At 38.4% G+C, this 23,704-nt stretch overlaps 1 protein-coding gene across 3 annotated transcripts in view; it reads right to left on the bottom strand.

Moving 5' to 3' along the window:
• Window positions 1–23,704, bottom strand: part of MARCHF6 (membrane associated ring-CH-type finger 6) — a 76,530-nt gene that overhangs the window by 21,036 nt on the left and 31,790 nt on the right. For all 3 annotated transcript variants that reach the window (XM_060009666.1, XM_060009667.1, XM_060009665.1), the window contains exons 7-19: window positions 22,348–22,537; window positions 20,678–20,739; window positions 20,026–20,058; window positions 17,046–17,097; window positions 12,322–12,380; window positions 10,954–11,034; window positions 10,436–10,504; window positions 10,283–10,357; window positions 8,832–8,966; window positions 6,740–6,859; window positions 5,881–5,981; window positions 3,306–3,443; window positions 1,554–1,758 (exon numbers count right to left, since the gene is read on the bottom strand). In XM_060009666.1, coding sequence (XP_059865649.1) covers window positions 1,554–1,758; window positions 3,306–3,443; window positions 5,881–5,981; window positions 6,740–6,859; window positions 8,832–8,966; window positions 10,283–10,357; window positions 10,436–10,504; window positions 10,954–11,034; window positions 12,322–12,380; window positions 17,046–17,097; window positions 20,026–20,058; window positions 20,678–20,739; window positions 22,348–22,537 — 1,320 coding nt within the window. The remainder of the gene's footprint in view (window positions 1–1,553; window positions 1,759–3,305; window positions 3,444–5,880; window positions 5,982–6,739; window positions 6,860–8,831; window positions 8,967–10,282; window positions 10,358–10,435; window positions 10,505–10,953; window positions 11,035–12,321; window positions 12,381–17,045; window positions 17,098–20,025; window positions 20,059–20,677; window positions 20,740–22,347; window positions 22,538–23,704) is intronic.

The following is a 23,704-nucleotide window of genomic DNA, read 5'->3' on the forward strand; positions in this document are numbered from 1 at the left end:
ACAGTGCTATCCAATTAGAACTTTCTGTGATAATGGACATGTCTACTCCTGCACTGCCCGACACAGGAACCACTGGCACAAGTGGCCACTAAGCACTTGACATGGGGTCACCATGAATGAGTAACGGAATTTTAAATTCTACTTACTTTGAGTGTGTGTGTTGTCTACAAGAAATGTACCTTCTTTTCTTTTTTCAGTTTCATTGAGGTATAAATGACAAATAAAACTGTAATATATTTAAAGTGTTCAATGTGACTTGATATATGTATACACCGTGAAGGGATTCCCACCATCAAGGTAATTAACACATCCATCACACCACATATTTACAAACTGTATTTATTTTTAATTAAGTTTAAAAGTAAACGGCCGTTGTAGCTATAGCTGGTGGCTCCTATACTGAGAAGTGCAGATAAAAAGGAAATACACTGAGACAAGAGGGAAGTGGCTACCCCGGACAGAAAGACAGGGTGCTGCTTGCCTTGACCTGACTGACTAAGCCCAAATGGCAGAGCTCCAGCAGGAAGACTGGAAAGCACTGACGATGATAACACTCCGAGAGGGGGCTGGAGCCTTGGTCAGCTTTCGCAGCCAGAGAAATCCCTTAGTGATTCTCTCTCTAATCTAGGCCAGAAGTACCTTCTGCTTAGAAAATACCTTTTGTCAATCCGAAAGCCTCAAGTCTCACAGCTCCACCCCCATCTCTGAGAGCTCCCTCCCCAGCTCTTGCAACTCGCCTGCACCTCCCACCCCCCACTCCACACATTCACCTCCCCGCAGGTTCCATACCTACCATGGCTAACCTGCCTCTTGTCCTGACACAGGGCTGGAATGCCCTTCCCACTTCCCATTTTTTAATCTGCCTGACCCCAAACTTTAAAGACTTAAAGGTATCAACTCCTCCTCCACGAAGCTTCCTGAACAAATTTCAAAAAAGTGTTTTGCGGAGCAAGAAGTGAGCAATCATATGACACGCTACTAATATAGCAGGTGACGTGAGGACTAACACCTGGCCATTGAATCTAACCCCATGAAGGTCACTAGTGACCCTTGACAGGAACAGTTTTGGTGGAGTTTGGGGGTAAGTCTTGCTGAGCCAAGTACTTCCTTAACTAATCTGGTCTTCAGTTTTATCAGATGTAAACAAGAGATTACTACTCATACCTTGCAGCATTGGGATTAATACTACAAGGATTAAAGAGAGGAAAACACTGAAATACCCCCTCCAGTTCCTGACACACAGGTGAAATGAATCAGGAATGGCAACTTCTTATTTGATCTAGGGTCTTCTATCTTGTTCCCTTCCAACAGCAGGGACCAACAGCACATGGACTCCCAACTCCACGGCTTACATCTAAAATTCCATCAGCTTATCCGACATTTACATATATTATGTGTTGCAGAATGAGAGGCCTAAAATGTGGGTTCTTGTCAGGAAGACTGCAAGATGCGTCTACACAGAGGACCATATACTAACAGCGCCGATAACAGCAGAAAAACTCCTCAACAGAAGCTGGAAAGCTCGATCCCTGCTAAGTCGGGGCAGCACCTACCCTGAGTGGGAAATGCGGGGGCCGGCGGTAAGGCTGGAAGCCAACAGGTCCGCCCTGCTGGAGGATGGCTTGGTGGGCTGCATGCAGGCCCTCCCCCACCACGGGGAGGGCGTTGTTATTTCGAGCGTGCTGGTTATTGTTAGCTTGTTGGTTTGCACTGTTCTCATTTTCTTCCTGGTCTCCCAACAAATAGGAATGAAGATCCCTGTGTAAAAATTGCATCAGTGAAAATGCTCACCTCAGATCAGAATAAAACAGAAGACGTGAGACGCGAGACTTACTTTCTTGATAATTATTACTTAGGGGAGAAAATGTATGAGTAGAATCTATGCACAGCACTGCTATTATCTCAATCAGCTCTAAATGTTGCTGCGTGCTTTAAATTAGACCTTCCCAAACATAAAGTTAATTAGCCTACAAAATACCCATTCAATCTATTTTATGTTTTCTTCAGCCAGTATCTGAGAAGAATCAGTAACTGAAAAAAAAAAAAATGTGCAATGCCCAAGATACTCTATGTGAAGAATTTTAGGGAAAAAACTATCAACTTCTTTTTTTCTCTGTAGATGACTACTGTGTCTGCTGTGACACGCAGCTCGACTAAAACATCAAGCCACAAATCAGTTAAGGCACAAATGAGATGGGGGGAAGGAGAGGGCTCACGGTAGGGCACTGAGCTGTTAGAGAAGGATAAATGTTCAAATACAACCAAATGCATATAGGCATCCCTTGGAGATACTGTGGGTCTAGTTGCAGACCACTGCAATAAAGCCAGTATTGCATTGCAATCAAGTTTTGTGGTTTCGAGTGCATACAAAAGTTATGTTTATACTATACTGTCATCTATTAAGTGTGCAGTAGCATTATGTCTTTAAAAACAATGTATATGCCTTAATTTAAAAATACTTTATTGCTGGGTCTTCCCTGGTGGCGCAGTGGTTGAGAGTCCGCCTGCCAATGCAGGGGACACGGGTTCGTGCCCCGGTCTGGGAGGCTCCAATGTGCCGCGGAGCGGCTGGGCCCCGTGAGCCATGGCCGCTGAGCCTGTGCGTCCGGAGCCTGTGCTCTGCAGCGGGAGGGGCCACAACAGTGAGAGGCCCACATACCACAAAAAAAAAAAAAAAAAAAAAATACTTTATTGCTAAAAAATGCTAACAATTATCTGACAATGCAAGGTTGCCACAAACCTTCAATTTGTAAAAAATACAGTATCTGTGAAGCACAATAAAAGAAAGTATGCCTATATTTCACATTAAGGTATCTACAGGATGCCACATATTTTCTGAAAAAATGTTTAAACTACCGAGATTAAACTTCTAAATAAGTATATAATATATGAAGCTTGAAAAAACTTAAATGCATCCTGCTGACTAAATGACTGAGAAACCAAATCTGAGAAGAGCTAGCTCACTTATCAGGTTAGGACTTCTAAAATAAGGGTAACTTGGTTTGTTTTTAATGCACTGAAAAGTATTTTATTTTTACCCTGTGTAATGAAATGAAAGAACCTGGGCCAGCAGCAACCCTCTGTGAGAGGGTAAAAACATGTACACATTTCTCCATAAAAGGATACACAATGATTAGAAAAATAAGAAAAATTTAAAACTTTAATAAGCTTTAAACAATACACCTGCAGATAACACTAAATTGTCTCTTATTAAAACTAACTTTTCCTGAGTGGGGCATACTTTTTCAGAAAGGTTATTAAACTGACACAAATGACACACGTACGAGTCACCTGCCTGTACTTACAGCAAGTATCCAGCAGTAACAGTCCACGCTCGCACCAGTCCCTTCAGCCACTGCCGCGTGTGTCCCTGTTCAAGTAACGCTGGTAAGACAACTTGAAGCAGAAGCAGCTCAAGGGACAGTTCACTCACTGGAGCATCACTGAGAGTTACGAAAAGCCATATTTTACAATGTGAATTCGATTTTCCCTTATAACTGTTAGACATCATATTAGACATTTAATGGAATGACAGCAAAACTTCTTGAAGAGTCAAATGAACTCACTGTCTTTATCACCTCATATCCATTCTTCCTTGAAGAACAAGGAACATCCCTCAACCAAAAACTGCTCCCGACAAGGGTTGCAATGACCTTCGTGTTGTTAAAGTGGCGGTCAGGTCTTGGTCCTCACCTCATGTGCCGGCTTAGTAGCGTATTACACAACTGGTCGCTCACTGCTCCTCAGAACACTTTCTCCATGAACACCTTTCCGAGACACGCTGAATGCGACCTCCTGGGGCTTCGAATAGCACCTTTCTGTAAATTTCTATATACTGCTCAGACATCTTCCCTAATTCCTAACTTATACATCCAAAGTGCCAACTCAACGTTTCACAGTACACACGAGACATCTTAAGTTGATCATGTTCAATATCAAATTCCCACTCTTCCCCTTAAATCCTGCTCTTCCGCAATCTTCCTCATCCTAGTAAATGGCAACTCCATCCTTCCAGGTGCTCAGGACAGATACTTAGATCCCTGACTGTCTTTCTTCACCTGACATTCAAACAAGCCAGAGAATCCTACTGACTGTACCCTGATACCCTGAATCTAACCACTTCTCATGACTCCACTGCCACTTCCTCCCTCTCAGCCACCGTCGCCTCCCACGGGGATCACGGCATTACCCCTAGCTGCCCTCCTGCTCCGGCCCTGGCCGTCCCAACCCTGGCTCTTGTCACAGCCTCCAGAGTGATTCCTGTGAAACTTCTGTCAGACCACTCTTCAGCTCAACCTTTCCAAGAACCCCCCAAATCACTCAAGTTAAAGCCAAAATGCTTACTTACAATGGCTTACAAGGCTCTCTAGGACCTGGCTTTCCATGACCTCTCTGACCTCACAGCCAACTACTTTTCTCCTCCTTTTACTGTAGCCAAACTGGTCTCCCTGCTGCTCCTCAAACAGACCTCAGGCCACTGCATGTGCCCACCTCCCCTGCAAGGACACTCTACCTTCAGGGGTTCACATGGCTCCCTCCCTCATCCCCTCCTCCTTCAGGGCCTTCCTCACCTGTCACCTCCTCAGGTCCTCACTAGTCACTTCCTTGCTTCGTATTTTCCCATAGCACTTACGACCCTTTGACATATTATGTATTTTATCTATTTTATTGGCTGTCTCCCCAAGTGAAATATAAGCTCCACAAGGGCACAGATTTTTCTTGATTCTGTTTTGTTCACTGTTACATCCCTTGTACATAGAAAAGAACCTGTTATATAATGGGCCCTCAATTTTGCTGAGTGGAAGAACAGACTAAACACTGTTACAAAAACTTAGCTAAAATTCTAGGTATAAAGAACTACCAAAAAATGGGTCTACGCCAACAATATATAAAGCCAGAAACCGTGCTTCCTGGTTCTCACTGTGACGACCCAAATACATAAGGAGGGAGAACCGACTTTCTCTAGGTAGGGAAAAACTCAGAATAAAACCTCGATTTGGATTTTGACGAAAAGACAGCAGAAGCATGCCAGGCAAACATGGGGAAGAAGGTCATTCCAAACAGAGAGGGAAAGACCAGGAGCAGCTAGGCATTTATGGGGAGACTCAATGGAGGCTGAGCATGGCTGGAGAGGAGAATTCAAGTCAGACAATGCTGGACAAGATGCTCAAAAGGCAGTGTGAGATGCCGAGCCTTGGATGTCATTCTAAATGACCCAGATATTATCGTGTACATTATGGAGGAAGAGGCAGGTGTGTTAAGGATGGATTATAAATGGGAAAAAAACAGGAAGGCCTAAACTAAGGTATTAAGTGGTAAATCACATTGAATTAGACAAGAGACTGTAAAAAGAATTAGAACTGACAAGATTTAAAGACTAATTACAAGTAAATTTGAGGAAGAAATCCAATTTGCCTGGCATATTTAGGTGATGGAAGGGATGAGGCAAATCACTGAAAAAGGGATTATAGGAGGAATGGTGGAGACTAGGTTTCCAGGTTACTTAAGTCTTTAAATCAAAAAAAGATTTTCCATTTATAAGCCATACAGCCTATTTTAATCTACAATTAAATGTATATCTATGGCTACATTACTTATGATGTGCTTTTCATACAAAGATGATGCTACTAGGTATCTCTCATTAGGAATGTTAAACATTTCAATGCTAATCAAAGGCACACTTCATTTGCAGAAAAGTCAGTCCTTCTTTGGAACATGTAACTGCTAAACTAACAATTATGTGATTTAGAACATGGCAAAATTTAGTTATCAGATGATTTCTAATATCTGTAAGAAATGAATGTTTTAAATAAAGGTACTCTGAATATCAAATCCCTACCAGAGTTAAATTAGTAAAGCTTCCGAATTTCAACAACTTACCTATAGAGCATGACATTGTACGGAAGAAAATTAGGCAGCAGACTCTTAATTATCCGTATAGGTAGCCAAAGCATCAGGAGTACAATGGAGCCAAAGACAATCTGCAGCAAGAAAAAGGGCAGGGGACCGCTGTAATCACTGTAAATCTGAGAGACAGGCAGACTTCTGAACGTACACATCCAACACACCATCCAAGTCTATACGCGCCCAGGCCACTGAGTGTTCTCATTCAGCACACTATACTTGGCTCACTCTATGTGGAGACTGCATACCTGGGACAGCTGCTCCTCTCTCTCTCTAGGACACGAAGGCTCAAACAGGAGCCACAAAGGATAATCACTGCATGGTATGTGAAAAGAGAGCTAGAAACTCATAATGAAGGATCAAAATTGCCTGCATCTTAATAAACCACCTGTAACAATAAGACATGACCCATACTAATGGCTACAAAAGTTTCCAAAGAACACACATCATTGCTTTTAGAATTTTATCTTGGAAAAACTTAGATTTAACTAGGTAATTTCTTTTTCCAGGCAGGGAAGAAACTTTGAGTTGCTTCTGTTAAGAGTTTAATTTAGAAGCTATTAACAAGTCTCCACTGCTTCAATACAAATTAAATGTAATTCAGAGACCCATAATTTGGCAATCAATTATACTACTAAAGAACCAAAAGGCATTTTTCTTTACTTACATTTTATTTTTATCAAAGTAACCAATAAAACAGCTATTTGATAACCAACTTCCACAGGCTTAGATAAACTTAATTCAATCTACTCTACCAGTCCTCCTGACCAAAAAAAAAAAAAAAAATCTAAAGGGTAGCCCATTTTACTTCAAAAACAAAAAAAAGTATGCTTACCACTGACAAAATAAATCTTCGGAGATGCCTATAAATAGGCAAGTGAATCATTTCTTGTACTGGATTAAAATCTGGATCATTCAAATTCCTTAGAAACCATAAGACACCAGGTCGAAGTACCTGCAAATATATTTTAAATGCTATAAATACTTACCAATGTCTTCAGGCTCTGCATATGAGCTAAAACATTAATAGAGAAATAAGCTCTTAAAATTATTTTGGCATCTTATAAAATGGGCCCTAGAAAATTCATATAGTTTTCCTGGGAAAAGAAGTTCCTAAATCAGAATCTTTATTAAAACTATCCTGTGTTTGATGTCCTTTGATGCTTTTAACCATTCAGTGGAAAAATTTAAGTACAATTTGTCAAGAAATCTAGATCTCCAAGATGAAAAATAAGTTTTGTTTGTTTGGTTTTTTGGCCTCGCCACGTGGCAAGAGGGATCTTAGTTCCCTCATCAGGGATAGAACCTATGCCTCCTGCAGTGGCGGCACAGAGTCTTAACCACTGGACCGCCAGGGAAGTCTCGAAAAATAAGTATTTTTATAAAAATTATCACTATATTGTATAATCTGGAAAGGATTAGGTTACAATTTATAAGTGTCCTAAACGGAAGATGTGATTTCAGTCTCACACTTCCTGAAAAGAGTTACATTAATTAAAAAACTTTCAGTTTCTCAGTATCTTCATTTTACCATCTACATCTTTCCCCCTTGCTCAGTAGGAAGCATCAACCCTAAAGGCTATGGGCGATGGGCAATGAATGGGTCTGGGGATTAGTTCTGGGTGGCTCACACTCACTGAGCTACCCTGTATAAAAAGCATCTCATCTGCCCAAATTCTATTTCTCCACCTTCCAAACAAAGGGGTTATGATATGTGAGCTTTAAGGTTCAATCTAACTCTAAAATACTAGAATTCTGTATCAAAAAAAAACCACCACATTGATAAAATGAAAAAATTCAGTATAAAATAATCACTGAACAACGCAATTTAAAGGTCAGGTATAATTACAATTAAAAAACACATTATTAATGTAGTCTCAATCACTAATTTCAAAACAAGGATACAAGCTTTGTTTGCAAACAGAATTTACTGAACTTATACTATATGATTCAGGAGAATATTTTGGCCCCCAGGCTCATCCCCAGCTCCTCAAATCTCTCAAAGAGCAAAGTAACCAAGAACTGCATTAAGCGTTTGTGCTTCTGTGTTCCATTCACACTGGATTAGTCGTCAGCCTGCTCCTTTGGGCCCTGCATATCTCCATCACCACTCTCAATGGAGTAAGCTAACTTGTTCCATGGCTGTATCCCTTCCCAGGATGCAAAAATCAAGGAGAGTGGAGACTGTGTCTCTGTTTCTCACTATTACCCCAGCATACATCACAGTGTCTGGCACAGAGTGAGCATGCAGTACTATTTGGGGAAAGAATGCACAGAGGAAAGTACACTTATCAGAATTACTCAAGTTTTATACTTCATTTTGTAGCAGATGACTAAGCATGAGATGTATACTAGTCAAATGCTGACCCTATTTTCACTGCCCCCAAATCAGTAAGGACTGCATTCTGAAAACAGGATTAGTAAAAGTACCCATCTGGTGAGTGAACCAGAATCATAAAGGACCCTCACTATACTTCTATACTTTAGGTGTCTGCTTCAAGACCACTTTACATATTTGATCCTGCAAAACCATACCCTTTGGGTATTTCCAGCATTAAATGTCCCTGGATGAAGTCCAAGACAGGCTCACATCACATAAAGTTCCAAGAATATGTATTTGAGGATGGTTAAAATACCAAGTAAAACAAGTGTTTTAATTTAATTTTTATCCCTCAGTCTATTCATCTTTCAAACTCAAAACTAATTAGACAGAAATAATAAAACTTGTCAATTTTTGAGACAAATTACTAAAAAACAGTTTAAAGCAATTGAGCCAAACTAGGCTATTAGCTGTTCCCTCTTAGAATAAAATAACAGAGAAAATGATTTAGCTAGGAAACCATCATAGCCTTTAAGGCATGACTTATGGTTAAGGCAAAAGTCCTTTTCGTAAATGTACAGTGTTGGAACTTCCCTGTAGAACTTACCTCTCTCAGTAACAGAATGAAGGAGGCAAAGTAGAACACATATACCATTCCCACCAGCCAATGCAGAAACATGGTAGTACCTGGAGCCGACTGAAAGCTCAGTTCTCGATCTTTCAGAGTAGCATCAAACATTTCCTAAATCAAAACAGTACACGAGAGAGATTTGTACTGCTTACATCTGATGAATTAAAATCTTCATATTCTACGAAGTGAATGAATCACTATGCATGTAGGTTCTGATGTTTCTAGAATTACAGTTCTCTTAAAGCCATTTCATCGTATCACAGAAATACAAATGATATAGGTTGGATACCATTTCAAAGACGTATATGACACTTCAGAAATTTTACAGAGGCAATACTGATAAACCAGTTGGTGAATAAGAACTTTACCAATATTGCTATTGTGAAAGAACCATTTTTGGTTAACATAATACTTTCCTTTCTTGGTTACAGGTATGAATTCATGACAAGTTTTAATAGTAAGGTATGGGAGAAAATGTTATTTCAGAATCAAAGGCAGCTTTTCTACATTTAAATTTTTTTGAAAAGTAAAGAAGTGGACTTCCCTGGTGGCACAGTGGTTAAGAAACCGCCTGCCAATGCAGGGGACATGGGTTCGATCCCTGGTCCGGGAAGATCCCACATGCCACAGAGTAACTAAACCCGTGCACCACAACTATGGATGGAGACTGCGCTCTGCAACTACTGAGCCCACGTGCCACAACTACTGAAGCCCACCCTCTTGTGCTCTGCAACAAGAGAAGCCACCGCAATGAGAAGCCCACGCACCACAACCAAGAGTAGCACTGCTCTCTGCAACTAGAGAAAGCCCACGTGCAGCAACGAAGACCCAATGCAGCCAAAAGTAAATTAATTAATTAAAAAAGAAAAGAAAAAACTGATGATCACTGACAGTCATTAAAGATTTTAATCAAGACTAAACACTTTAGTTAAAACAAATGGTTAGGTTGAATTAATTATTACAAAGGCAGCCTTCTTTTCAGATTACTCTTTTTAGGTTTTTTTTTTTTGCACTGCATGGTGCTGCCTGTGGGAGTTCCCCAACCAAGGACTGAACTCAGGCCACAGCAGTGAAAGCACCCAGTCCTAACCAATAGACCACCAGGACCTCCCTAGAATTACTCTTTTTATACACAACGTCTTGGCATCTTCATAAAACTCAAAAGAGTTAAACGAGGAAAAGAACTCTCCACTGGTTATCAGGAAGGTTTCAGTCAAAATACTCTAACATCAGAAATGTGCACAGAGCCTCACAAAAATCAGGTACTCAGGAAAAATTAGCAACATTAAGACTCTACAATGATACATTCTCCGAAAAAACAAACTATTATCAAATATTGACTTTACATTAAAGGAACACACCCTAAAGACCACTTTTTAAAAAGTCTTTAAATTATCAGATTGTATGACAATGAATAATAAACTCACCAGGGAACAAATATCCAGCCACCAGCCACAAATGAGAGGGAACACTCCAATTTCTACCACCACTAGCAAAGAGACCTTAAGTAAAAACAAAGGTCATCAACATCACTCAAATGGGAGAAATCATTTCCAGTCTTAAGTTATAACAGGAATTACCTTCACAACAATATAGCAGACTCCCAGCAAGCGACGAGACCTATGAAATTTAACAAGAGTTGCCAAGCCCTACAGCATGTAGTCAAGGAAAACCTGAACATTTAAAGAAAGATACAGAAAAACAAGGTCCTACTGTATATAGCACAGAGAAACATATTCAATATCCTATGATAAACCATAATGGAAAAGAATATTTAAAAAAAGAATGTATACATATGTATAACTGAATCACTGCTGTACAGCAGAAATGAACACATTGTAAATCAACTATACTTCAATAAAAAATTTTTTTTAATTAAAAAAAGGATACAGTGAAACAGGTAACTATTTAGGTTAAGTTAATATTATTTGACAGAGAGAATTTATTCCATATTTTTTCTGCTCTCATCCTCACTACAAATACCTACAACTTCTACTAAAAAGACAAGTAGAGAGAAATAGTTTTGTCATTAATAAGAACAACCCTTGGGTAAGCACAATAACATTACTGAACACTAAGCTGGTTCATTAAAGGATACATGACAAATTATCAGTGTTATTGCTAGAAGTATATACCCAACTATGGTCGTGATTAGGCCTTCAAAATGGGATGCTTGGACCTAGAAATAAGAAAATAAATAAACAAAATGTAATTTCACCACATGGCCTACACCCCAGTTTAACAATGTTTATTAAACAATCCAAGTAGACTAAATGTGAACTATCTCAGGAATTTGTAACTAAAAAACAACTATAAAATCCCCTCTGGATGACACCTCTGCAAACCGATTCTCCCATGGACTGCTATTTATTACGAAAAGATGAGGTAAAATGAAAAAATAACACTTTACTCAAACAGACAAAATAATAATAGTAGAGTGAATTAAATTTTACAAAAATAAGAAAAAAGTTGTAACCATCTGCACTTCAGTCCATTCTGAAGTGGACCTGCTAAAGGCTGAGCACTGAAAAGAGCAGCACAGAGTCCAAGCCGTCCTCTGGCCAAGGTACATCTTAGTCACCCTATCTCCTAACCACAATGTTTCAGTTTCCCTTGCTCGCCAAATCTGTTTCATTATCAACTTACAAAGAGTTAAGAGTTTGGATAGTGACATATACTGCCCAAGATACCATCACCTTTTGGTTCCTGAATTTCAGGTAGCAAGTGATGATAGTTTATAAAGTCAAAATTTATCAAAGCATTTATCTGAACTTTCCAAGTTCTTGCATTTAACTAGTGAGAATTTGGAGATCTCTATTAAATATCAGAACATGTCTCTTTGCCATTTCAGAAACTTCAGAATGTGATCTCTCAGGATTCACATATACAAATTGACCAGAATATTCCAGCTATGTCAGCTTTTCTTAAAAGACTAAATATTTCTGGGGACCCCCCAAAATAGTAGTAGTTGTCCATCCAAATATTTATCTAATTCTGAAAACCCGCAATAAAATGTCAAAATTAAAGCAAATTTCTTTAGAAAACACCACAGTCCATCATTCCAACACAGATCAACATTTTAAAAAATTAATATATCATTACCTTTCTGAATTCACTATGGGGCAACTAGGGAAAAGGGAGAGAAAGGAGCACATAGGCTAACAGAGCAGGTCAAAAATCAGCCTGTAAGAAAACTTTCCCACAGTATGTCTCTGGCCTGCCCAACGGGAAGGAAGACAGTGCATCATGGGGCTCAGAGAACATCTTCCACAGCTGGCAACATGTCCTACTATGTCTTAGGCCACTTCTGGCTTAGAAGAGGTGAACGAGATGATGCTGGATAACTATTCCTTTGTATAAGGCAGACTGAGAAATGAAGTAACTCTTTACAATATTATTACTTAGTCAACATATATCAAATTTGGGGTAATTAATAAAATTAAGTTTGCAAAAGTATCATACTCACGTGTTCTTCAAATCCCAAACCAACAAGGGAGAAGTGGCCAATGTGGTACGGGCAAAATGCTAAAAGGGGGGGAAAGCTCAATGAAAACTTCAAAATCAAAACAACGAACACTCTTACTACCAACCCCACTAAAAGGAACAACGGCTTCCTGGAGAAATGCAAGCTCTCAGAACCAAAAATGTACTGTCGGGCTTCCCTGGTGGCGCAGTGGTTGGGAGTCCACCTGCCAATGCAGGGGACGCGGGTTCGTGCCCCGGTCCGGGAGGATCCCACATGCCGTGGAGCGGCTGGGCCCGTGAGCCATGGCCGCTGAGCCTGCACGTCCGGAGCCTGTGCTCCGCAACGGGAGAGGCCGCAGCAGTGAGAGGCCCGCGTACCACTAAAAAAAAAAAAAAAAAAAAAAAGTACTGTCTGTGACATTCTCTACAACCGGAGAACAAAAAAGTTACCAAGCTCCTAATAAACTCATGGTGAAAGGACACAAGAACTATTGTGAAAACAGTCTCACAGGCCTGTGGGAAGAGAAGAAGATATGAGCATCCAAAAAAAAAACCACAAAAAAATCCCAAAACTGATGAAAACACACTGAATACATACAGTGAAGAAGATATGAGCATCCAAAAAACAAACAAACAAACAAAAAACTGATGAAAACACACTGAATACATACAAATTCATGAGTTCATAATACTCAAAAAAGGGAAAGCCAAAAACAAAAGCCACAAAAGGAAAAAAGCAACATAATAGAAAACACTTTTATCACTAAGGAAAGTTGTTAGAACATCAATTCCTTATCCTGAAAACTAATAATTTAAGGAAAAAAACTGCACATCTGTTCTGCTTCTTCCAAACAAACAAATTCAGGTTAAGTAAATAGTTCTAGCTGATAAGATCAAGCTCTTCTTTACAGAAAAGCCAGCCAATAAATGCATAAAAATGACAGAATTTGAAAATCACCATTTTGTAATGCCTAATAAAAATAAATTAATTCAGGCAAGTATCAATGGATAATAAACATATTCGGTAAAATGTTGATGGAACACTAGATATCTGCATAATACTAAAATACCACCTCCCACAGATTACTTTCTGATGTTTAAAGGGAAAAATGAAACCTAACAATAGAGGCTTCAAGATACTATCACCTGAACCACAGACATCATGTACCTCCTGATATGTCATAATAATAGGCAAAGCATGACCAGTGAAAATTCTGTCCCAGAAGTACTGAACCTGAATCTAATCAGGCCTCAGATTTAACTTCCAGTTTAAAAGAAATATGGAGACAAAGGAACAAGGTAACAGAATCAACAGGACGTCATCGGAAGAAAGTAGAAAGTGAGACATGTAGAAGACAGCTGACCTAGTGTCATCAACAAATCAATGGCAAAATAGGGTAGGGGTAGATGAGGGGAGCAAATAAAAAATATTCTAGATCAGAAAAACTTAAGATTTAACAACCAAAAGTAACAGTAAACTACCAGGTGTAAGACAGGCTCAAGGATGTACTACTGTACAACAAGGGGAATACAGCCAATATTTTGTAGTAACTGTAAATGGAAAGTAACCTTTAAAAATTGTAAAACAATAAAAAAAATTTTTTTTAATTACTGTAGGTTTAAAACAATTTCAATATCTGGGTAAGGTAAACCTCCCTCAATATACTTCTTTCAAAATCTCCTTGACTATTCTCAGCTCTGTTTTAAAAACAGATGAACTTTAGTGCAATTTAATGAATTTTTTTTTCCAAAACTGAAAAAAAAAGGTAACAGGTAGACCTTATTTGAATTCTCATTCAAACAAAGCAACTATAAAATGATATTTAAGGAGACAATCTAGAATTTTTAATATGATCTATTATTAGGTAATATTAAATTCTGGTAATTTTGTAAAGTGTCATGATATTCTGGTTAAATAAGAAAATAGCCTTAAGACAGGAATAAAGACGCAGATGTAGAGAATAGACTTGAGGAACCGGGGAGGGGGAAGGGTAAGCTGGGATGAAGTGAGAGAGTGGCATGGACATATATACACTACCAAATGTAAAATAGATAGCTAGTGGGAAGTAGCCGCATAGCACAGGGAAATCAGCTCGGTGCTTTGTGTCCACCTAGAAGGTGGGATAGGGAGGGTGGGAGGGAGATGCAAGAGAGAGGAGATATGGGGATATATGTATATGTATAGCTGATTCACTTTGTTATAAAGTAGAAACTAACACAACAATGTAAACCAATTATATTCCAATAAAGATGTTTAAAAGAAAAAGAAAATAGCCTTAAAATGTTCATATTAAGAATTTTGATAGTCTCTTTTCCTCAAGTCTTTCTTTCCATGTTAATATAACTGTAATTCATTCTCAGTTAATAAAATTTAATTACCTTTTTTATGGCAAAAATAACGGAACAGTATAGATTATTAGGAAAGGTGAAAGGGAGACTCAATCATAAAGACAAAAGTCAGAGTGAATCTACAGGGATCTGGCTGCCAAACCTTTTTGACCAAGTATTCATAAATAGAAAATTTTTTTAACAGGTATTCCCAATACACTTGAATTTCTTTATAAATTATACACATATACTATTTTATTAATATATTATGTGTATTATGAAGCACAGGCAAATTTTAAAGCGTGCGAAATAACTATATGCAGAATTTTTCCTATTTTATTCTCACAACCAACTCTGAGGACAACTCAAGCAGGCCCTTGGGAAAGGCAAACTTTCAAATTTCAACTCTATTTATATATATAAATATTAACCTAAAGCACCAATTTTAACAATCAATTTCTATCCCATTACACAGAAACTACTAGATAGGTACCCTGAAATTAAGATCAGTTTCTTAGGATTGTTCCCTTCTACTGAGACAGCAGCACTGTAAGATTTTATTTCTGCAAAGTATAATACATGACCACAAAGGTCCAAGAATGCCAGTGGAAACTGCAGTAAAGCAACCCAAGTACGAAAGAAACATGAGTGTTGCTTAATCCCAATGACTATGTTCATCTATCTAAAAGGAAAAGTATATTCCTGAAAAAAAGAGGAAGTTTTCCTAAAAAGAGGAGAACTTCATGTTTCATTTCAAAAGATCCTAAGTATAATGTGCATACTAAGACAAAAAAAATTTTTTTCATAGTATAAGCTTAGGAAGTTGGATTAGAAAAATTTACTTAGTTGAGATTTGCTTTATATAAACAAGAGTTCTTATTTCTATAATTCATGCTTTAAAGGTGACTTATTCCTTTAAACATTAATTTAGCACTAAGTTTTTCTTGCAAGAACAAAGACTAAAGTCTATATAGATCATTTTTTCCTCTCAAAGAAAATTTGGTCAAAATCAAGAGTTTCACACTCTATATATCAATTATTTTACATAATGAGAAACAAATGCAGAATCATCTGCAGACACATTTTCACCCCCATATGCAAGGGAAAACAACAAAGAATGGGCTTCCTGTTAATTTGCACCATCTTAAATATCTACTAAAAATTAAGAATGAATGGAACTTTTAAAAGATATTGTGTTTCAACAAGATACAGATATAGGGAGGGTGGGAGGGAGGGAGACGCAAGAGGGAAGAGATATGGGAACATATGTATATGTATAACTGATTCACTTTGTTATAAAGCAGAAACTAACACACCATTGTAAAGTAATTATACCCCAATAAAGATGTAAAAAAAAAATAAATAAAAAAAAAAAATAAAGCCAAACATACCAACAAAAAAAAAAAAAAAAAAAGATACAGATAAATTTCTTTTGCTCTTTTATAGATAATATTCAGAAAACAATTTTTTTGTCTCATCCTTGATCTATTTATTCAGTCTCTTCTTTGACCATATGGCTTCCTATTGAAGACAACTGTTTCCTGATGAAAACACTGCTTTCTAGTCCCTAACACAGAGCAAATAACTTGGAATTTGGTGGAAGAAACTTGGAAAATAGTCCTCCTTCTTAGGAGTAATTCATATGCACTAAGGAAGGAATTGCTCAGAGATATTCCCTATACAGAGATCTGCAGCCTGAGGTCTCTCTATGAGACACCAATAGTACAGTCTAACAATAACCCAATTCTATCAGACTCCACCTTGAGGAACTGAATTCTAAAATCTTGGTTTACTCAACTGTTTCCCTTACCTTTCCCCAAAGCAGAAAAACCTGTCAGCTACATCTCAACCCTGCCTTCCTTACTCTCATGACTCCCAACGGGAGGGACTCTTAGTGTTGTCACAGAATCCGCATAGCTACAGTTGTTAAAGTGTTTGGAAGTAAACTTTGCTGGAATCTGGTTCTGAGGGGAATTACACTTTCCTCAAGCCTATATCCATCTCTGCGACAGATCCCAAGCCAAGGTCTCTGGTAAGGCCTTGGTCAGGATTTTAACAGATGAAAACAAGATCTTCTGCCATAGGGAAGAACACACAGATAATCAGCACGAAATTAATTCCAGATGTGGAATATTATATAGTCTCAAGTCAGTCTAAAATTGGCTTGTACAAAGAGAGACAGAAGTGCACAACAGAAGCAAAGTTGGTAAATAACCGTAGTCAATGTTGCTTAGGAAAGAAAGTAACTGTATACCTGGTGTCTTCCTATACCAGATGACTGTCTAAAACTGTTTCATATATTCCTAAGTTTAAAAACAAAACAAAACCTGTAACGAGACTCCTAGAAAACTAAACTCCTACCATAATACCATAAATAAAAGCATAAACGCCACTTACCAAAAACAAGAATGAACAGTGTGTTTAAAGACACCACCCAGAAGACATGTTCCTAAAGGAAAAGAGCATTAATAAAACATATTCATCTCCTATTTATGTTTAATCCATTTATTTAGTTATAAGACTGATATTTTTACTATAATTTTGAGATTTTGTTCAGAAATTATGTGTAACTTCATTTTTCATTAGACAGCTCATAAAACTAAACCTAATGAAACTTAAAGTTCATAATGTCCACATGAAAAAAAAATCAAAGAAATCAATCCATAAACATTTCCTCTTCAGAAATTAATAATCTATCACAAACTACACAGATTCTCATAAATAATCGCCAGGTTTAAGTCATATGACACTAAAAAATTCTAAGTAAAGAAAAATTTGAAAACCACATTATTTCTGAACAACACATCAATGTAAACTGCACAGCACTTCTTTCAGTGTCCAGTGTGTTCTCATGCCTTAAGGTCACTTGATCTTCTCTGGTACCTTCTGTCCCCATGGCTTTCTTTGTTCAAGTCTCAGAATATGCGCTCTCACCTGTCCACACTCCACGCTTATGTACTACCGCCTCCAACATGAGGCCCACCCATCTATTCCTCCGCATGTGCTCAGTCACGCTCCACACTATCGGGACACCCAAGTCTGTTTGCCCAGGCCCACTACCTCCCCCTACAATCAAGTTAAATGATCCTTCCAAGGGGGCCATGGAGGAATATTTTCATGAATCTTAACACGGTAAGATTTTCTTTTTAGAAAGATTATTCTAATCAGGTTCCCAATTTGCCACAAATCCAAGTGGCAAGAGGATGATAAGTCTGTTTAAGAGAGGACTACTACTGTACATTCCTACTTAGCATGTGGGCTCATATCACTTGAATTTTTCAGCTTCTCTGCCTTAAGGGCTCCCAAACTGTCCTTATCCTCAATATCTTTCGTGCCTCAACCTCTAGTTATCTTCTATAAAAATTCCCTGCTGACAACTCCCCTCTACTAAGAAAGGCCTGACTAAGCCCTCTTCTATGCCTCTCGTGTCCTATACACACTGTTTGTCAGAGTCTTTACCTAAAGTTCCTTGTTTACATGTTCATTTCTCTCTACTAAACTATAAAGAGTCTTTGAGAACAGGTACCCTATTTCATTCATTTCTGAATCATCCAGTAACTATCACAGCTGGCACATGGTACATATTAAATAATTTGTAACAAATGCATGAAGTCATCCTGTGTTTTTTTTCTAAAAATTAGAATGGATTTGAATTAACACCACTGCCTCAACGACTTCTATCACTCATCTATGAGGGACTGATAAAGTACAGAAATGAGTATACAGCCAAATAATACCCTCTACACTGACCATACTCAAGCCTTGAATAGGAGCTCACTAATATCACATTCTTACTAATCTGTGAATTATCATCAAATACATTCCTCAAAATCCTCACACTACTAACCTCAACTTCCTATTCTGGCCTGAGGAGCCAGCCTGAAGAGGAAGCCAACACTGTGGAAAGCAGAGGAGACAGATGGAAATTATCTGACTCTTCAATGACATTGCTGAGCCCCTGGATCAAGCACACCTGAAGCCCATCCTGCCTCTGGACTTCCTCCTGTGTTACTGGTTTGGTCAGCTGGGGTTTGGCTACCTGCAGCCAAAGTCATCTTGATACCTAAAGCTATTTAAAAATCCCAAATGGCAAGTGATTTTGTATTACAGAACCTGAGAAGAGCATCATTTCTCCTTAAAGAACAAGTTAATTAAAGAACTGTTCTTCACCTTACAGTTGTACTCTTTATTATTAAGGTAAAGATAGGAGAGGCGCAACAAACAGGGGGTTCTCTCTGTGAATAGTGTAAAACTGCGCTGTTTTCACCAGTTCTGGCATTAAACATTGCAAGGTGGGACTTTTTTTTTTAATCATTTTTTTAAAATTTTTATTATTTATTTTATTTATTTATTTTTGGCTGCATTGGGTCTTCGTTGCTGTGTGAGGGCTTTCTCTAGTTGTGGTGAGCGGGGGCTACTCTTCGTTGTGGTGCGCGGGCTTCTCTTGTTGCGGAGTATGGGCTCTAGGCATGCAGGCTTCAGTAGTTGTGGCACACGGGCTCAGTAGTTGTGGCTCATGGACTCTAGAGCACAGGCTCAGTAGTTGTGGCACACGGGCTCAGTAGTTGTGGCTCATGGACTCTAGAGCACAGGCTCAGTAGTTGTGGCGCACGGGCTTAGTTGCTCCACGGCACATGGGATCTTCCCGGACCAGGGATTGAACCTGTGTCCCCTGCAATGGCAGGTGGATTCTTAACCACGGCGCCACCAGGGAAATCCCACAAGGTGGGACTTTAAAAGAAAGCCAAGTATTCTTAACTACCATCAACTTTGAATTTCATTTTCTAAAAATCAAATATGTTTAATAATTTCCTTTGTAAATAATATTACCTTTATGCTTTGCCAGTTATTTTCAATGCACAAAACAGACTTTCTTCAACATATTAAGTAATCAAAAATCACAGGGCATTCTGACCTTTAATATAAAAAGCCAGAACATACTGTAAACCTGAAATCACTGAATCACTAAGACAAATAATTAAGTTGCAATTCTGTTATTAAAAAAGATTAGCTTGCACTTCCCTGGTGGCGCAGTGGTTAAGAATCTGCCTGCCAATGCAGGGGACACAGGTTCGAGCCCTGGTCCGGGAAGATCCCACATGCCGCAGAGCAACTAAGCCCGTGTGCCACAACTACTGAGCCTGCGCTCTAGAGCCCATGAGCCACAACTACTGAGCCTGTGTGCCACAACTACTGAAGCCCTCAGGCCTAGAGCCCATGATCCGCAACCAGAGAAGCCACCGCAGTGAGAAGTCCACGCACCGCAACGAAGAGCAGCCCCTGCCACCGCAACTAGAAAAAGCCCACGCACAGCAATGAAGATCCAATGCAGCAAAAAATAAATTAATTAAAAAAAAAAAAGATTAGCTTTACTTACCAGAAAAACGAGTGATCCATCAAGTCCTAGCATCTAAAATAAATAATATGCATTAATTTAAGATGCAACAGGATTTTTTATTCTATTTATGAAAAAAGCTCATTTTCCTTTTAATATTTTTAAACATAATATTTACCCACTACTTTCCAATACAGCCTATCATTTTCAGAGAGTGAAAAACTTCTGTTCTTGGGAGTTTTATATTTTGTATCTTCTTTTAATCCAAATTATATGATTATAAAGTTAAAATTTTCTATCTTGGGTTTCAACTCAGTAGATATGGAGCCAGTCAAGATTTCATGATACAACAGTATTACTTTGTCAACTGAAGCATCAGAATAATACTTAAATTTAAATTGTTACTTCATTTTCAGAAGTCCACAATTTCAAGTTAAAGATTTTGTAAGTGGAGCAAGGTTTGTATTAAAGGCCAGAAGATAGAAAAAGGTATCAATAGACCTTTATCATAATATTTTTAATATTTTCATCACAAATAATACATTACTTAATTTTCCCTAGAAATTAAAGTTCTGGTAATTGTTTTCATTAAATGTAACTGGAAAATTAGTGTATACATCTAAATATGGTCAACTTTAAGATATACATTAGGATTAAAACACTAGGATACTTGATAGAAAGAAGTCTTACTCACTCTTTCCCATGTAAGCTCTTCTGCAGCTCGGTCCCACTCTAAAGCATTCCAGTTCATGTCGTCTGGAAATATAATTGTAGTTTAGAGATTACTGATAGAACTTGAATTATAAATAAATATACTCTTTTAATTTGGTGTTTTATAACTGTTGTTGAGAAGGTAAACCACACTTAAAATATTTCCAAACTGAGTATTTGCTTGTTAGGCAATTTTTAAAAAACATAAATAAATACAACATATAAAATAAGATGATTCTAGATTGTGATAAGTGCTAGAAAGAAAATAAGCAGGGTTATGTGAAACAGAGGCATTCAACAGCTCTAAATCAAGAATGAATATGGTGGATTTGAGAAAAGTGAAGAAGCCAGGGGACTAGAATTCTCTGGGTGAGGAGGAGAGGGTGGCAGAAGATGCAGTATGACAGACAGACAGGGATCAGATCATACAAGAGGAATGTGAAGCCTGAATTCTGTTTTGTTCTTTAACATAATGGGGAGATCACTGACAGATTTTAAGGGCAGAGAGCAGTACAAACACTATGTGGAGCAAGAATGGAAGAAGGAAGACCAGGCAGGGCCTACTGCATTAGACAAACAGAAGGAAACAAGGGTCAGCACTAGGGTACAGGAGCCACAGTCCCAGAGCCTTTGAACATATACCCACCTCTCCCTGCAAAGGCCCCCTGCTCCCATTACACAACTGGCTTCTTTTCATCCTTCACGTCTCAGCTCCAATATCACTTACTCTGAGCTACCTGCGGAACCTTATTTAAAATAGGTCTCTCCTCAGTAGCATCCTCAGAGCAACGTGCACATTTACCACAATGTGTAATGACAAACTTGTTCACTTGGATATTTCTACTTCGTCACTAGACCAGAAACTCCATGAAGGCAGGGACCTGGTGTTTGAGTGCCTGGCACACAAGAAACACTCAGGTATCAGCAGTGATAAGTGGACCCAGAGACAGTGCAGCGCTTGACAGGAAAACTCTGGGGCCAGAGGAAAGAAAAGAAGGTGGTGAAACTACTGACAGCTGACTGGCAGGCTGGTCTCAGAAGTTCTTTACCACTCTGGAGTTATACTGCCAGAAAATGAGAAACTGGTTTCTTTGGGTGCTATCTGGCCTGCAGAGTACACTTCAAGAATTCTTCTTTGATAATAAAAGTTGTACTGACTCAATAAAAATGGCAAAGGAATAAGATAAAACTGTATCAAGTTCCATTTTAAAAAAACAGGATCTATTCCAACTTACAAATAATTTCTTCCCATCCATCCTATAAAAAGTCCTGTGTAAAGTAGAATTTTATTTTATCTCATCTAATCTTATTTTATTTTATGGCCGCACCATGCGGCACTGTGGGATCTTAGTTCCCCAAAGAGGGATTGAACCCATGCCCCCTGCAGTGGAAGCTCGGAGTCTTAACCACTGAACCACTAGGGGAGTCCCTAAAGTACAACTGTAAAACTCAAAATGTGCCCTGCTTCATAGAAAAAAAAAAAAGTATGCATATGTATATCCATAAATGCAAGTCTGCCAAAATAAAGTAAAAACAGGTTAGAAATAGAACTTCAAACCCATTAAATTTTGAAAACTCCAATGCTCCCCAAGGTGAGCTGGGAATGGACTCATGGTCGTGAAGGAAGGCTGAGCACAGGCCGGCGGCCATTACCCTGTGCCCCATTGTTGGCATCAGCTGCATCTTCCCCGCCCGCGTCGTCCTCCTCCTCATTCTCCTCCTCCTCCTCTTCTGCCTGGTCATCCTGGGCTGCAGGGTTTTCCCCCACCACTGCGTTCTCAGCTGGTGGGTTAGCAGGCTGGTCGGGGGCAACATTTTCAGCACCATTTCCTCCTGCTGGAGCCTAAAATAACAGAGGAGACCAGAAATTTGGCTAACTTGCCTCAGTTTTGCTCTATTTTCAAATAGCACCCTCCCTTCTAAAAAAAAACAAAACTAGCAAACAGACACAAACTCTATTAAAATTCCAGAAAAACCCCACCTCTCAAGGGCATTTCTTCTAAATGTATCTGAATTTGGATCAACTTGGTATATAAGAACATAAACTCATTTAACAGTGTACATATTCATTCAATATAATTTAGAGATGAACATTTCACAAAGCATTACAGGAAACAGGTTAACAAATCTGGCTATCTTGAATACATCATTCCGTAATCCTTCTTTATAAGGCATCTCTTGTCTTTACTGACCACTTCAGGGATGAAAATATATTTATGTATCTGTTTACACACATACTGATTTATAACTTAATTCTCAGTTCACACTTGAGGAAAGGTTTCTCATTTCTGCTCAGGAGGGTAAGCCTGTCCATATGAACTTTATCAGTTTCCACAAGCACCCTTCTCTGGCTCTTCCTGAATTCTGCTACCTACCAAATGCAAAGACCTAGTTGTAGTTAATTAAAACACTGAACTCCTATGGAGTTAATGAAGATTCTAAAAGAACTGTATTAAAATGCTTCAAAATATGAGGTACAATGATGAAAGTATTAACACTAGGTAAAAACTTGCTTAATAGTCCCATTTTTCATATGTGTGGTTTTCAAAGGCGAAGTTGTACTCTTAATTCTGTAGAAAAAAGGGTATGGCAGAATTTGATGAAATCAATCTTCACACTAAAAAAAGCCAAAGGTCCTTAATTGAAAAATTAAGTCGTTAAGTATCGTTAAGTATTATTTTGAATTTTATAGTCAATTTTTTCATAATAAAATTTTACAAAGGGCAAATTGTTTTTGTATTGTGAGTAGCCAGTTTGGGTTCTTTTTTACATTTTCAGCCCTATAATTTCTCAGTAAACAAGATAATAAAAACCATTTATCATATCTTCCTCTTCTTAATGTCTCTAGCAGACACTCTTGTATCTAAGCATGTCATCTCATAAATAAAAAGTAAAACTGTACAAGACTGTTATCAACAGTACTCCAATTTTTCTACTTTTGGTAATGTTTCTACTAAAAGCAACAAAGGTGAGGCATTTTACACATGAAGAAACTAATGAACAAAGAGGG

The sequence above is a fragment of the Delphinus delphis genome, chromosome 3, assembly GCF_949987515.2.
Source record: "Delphinus delphis chromosome 3, mDelDel1.2, whole genome shotgun sequence".
NCBI lineage: Eukaryota > Metazoa > Chordata > Mammalia > Artiodactyla > Delphinidae > Delphinus > Delphinus delphis.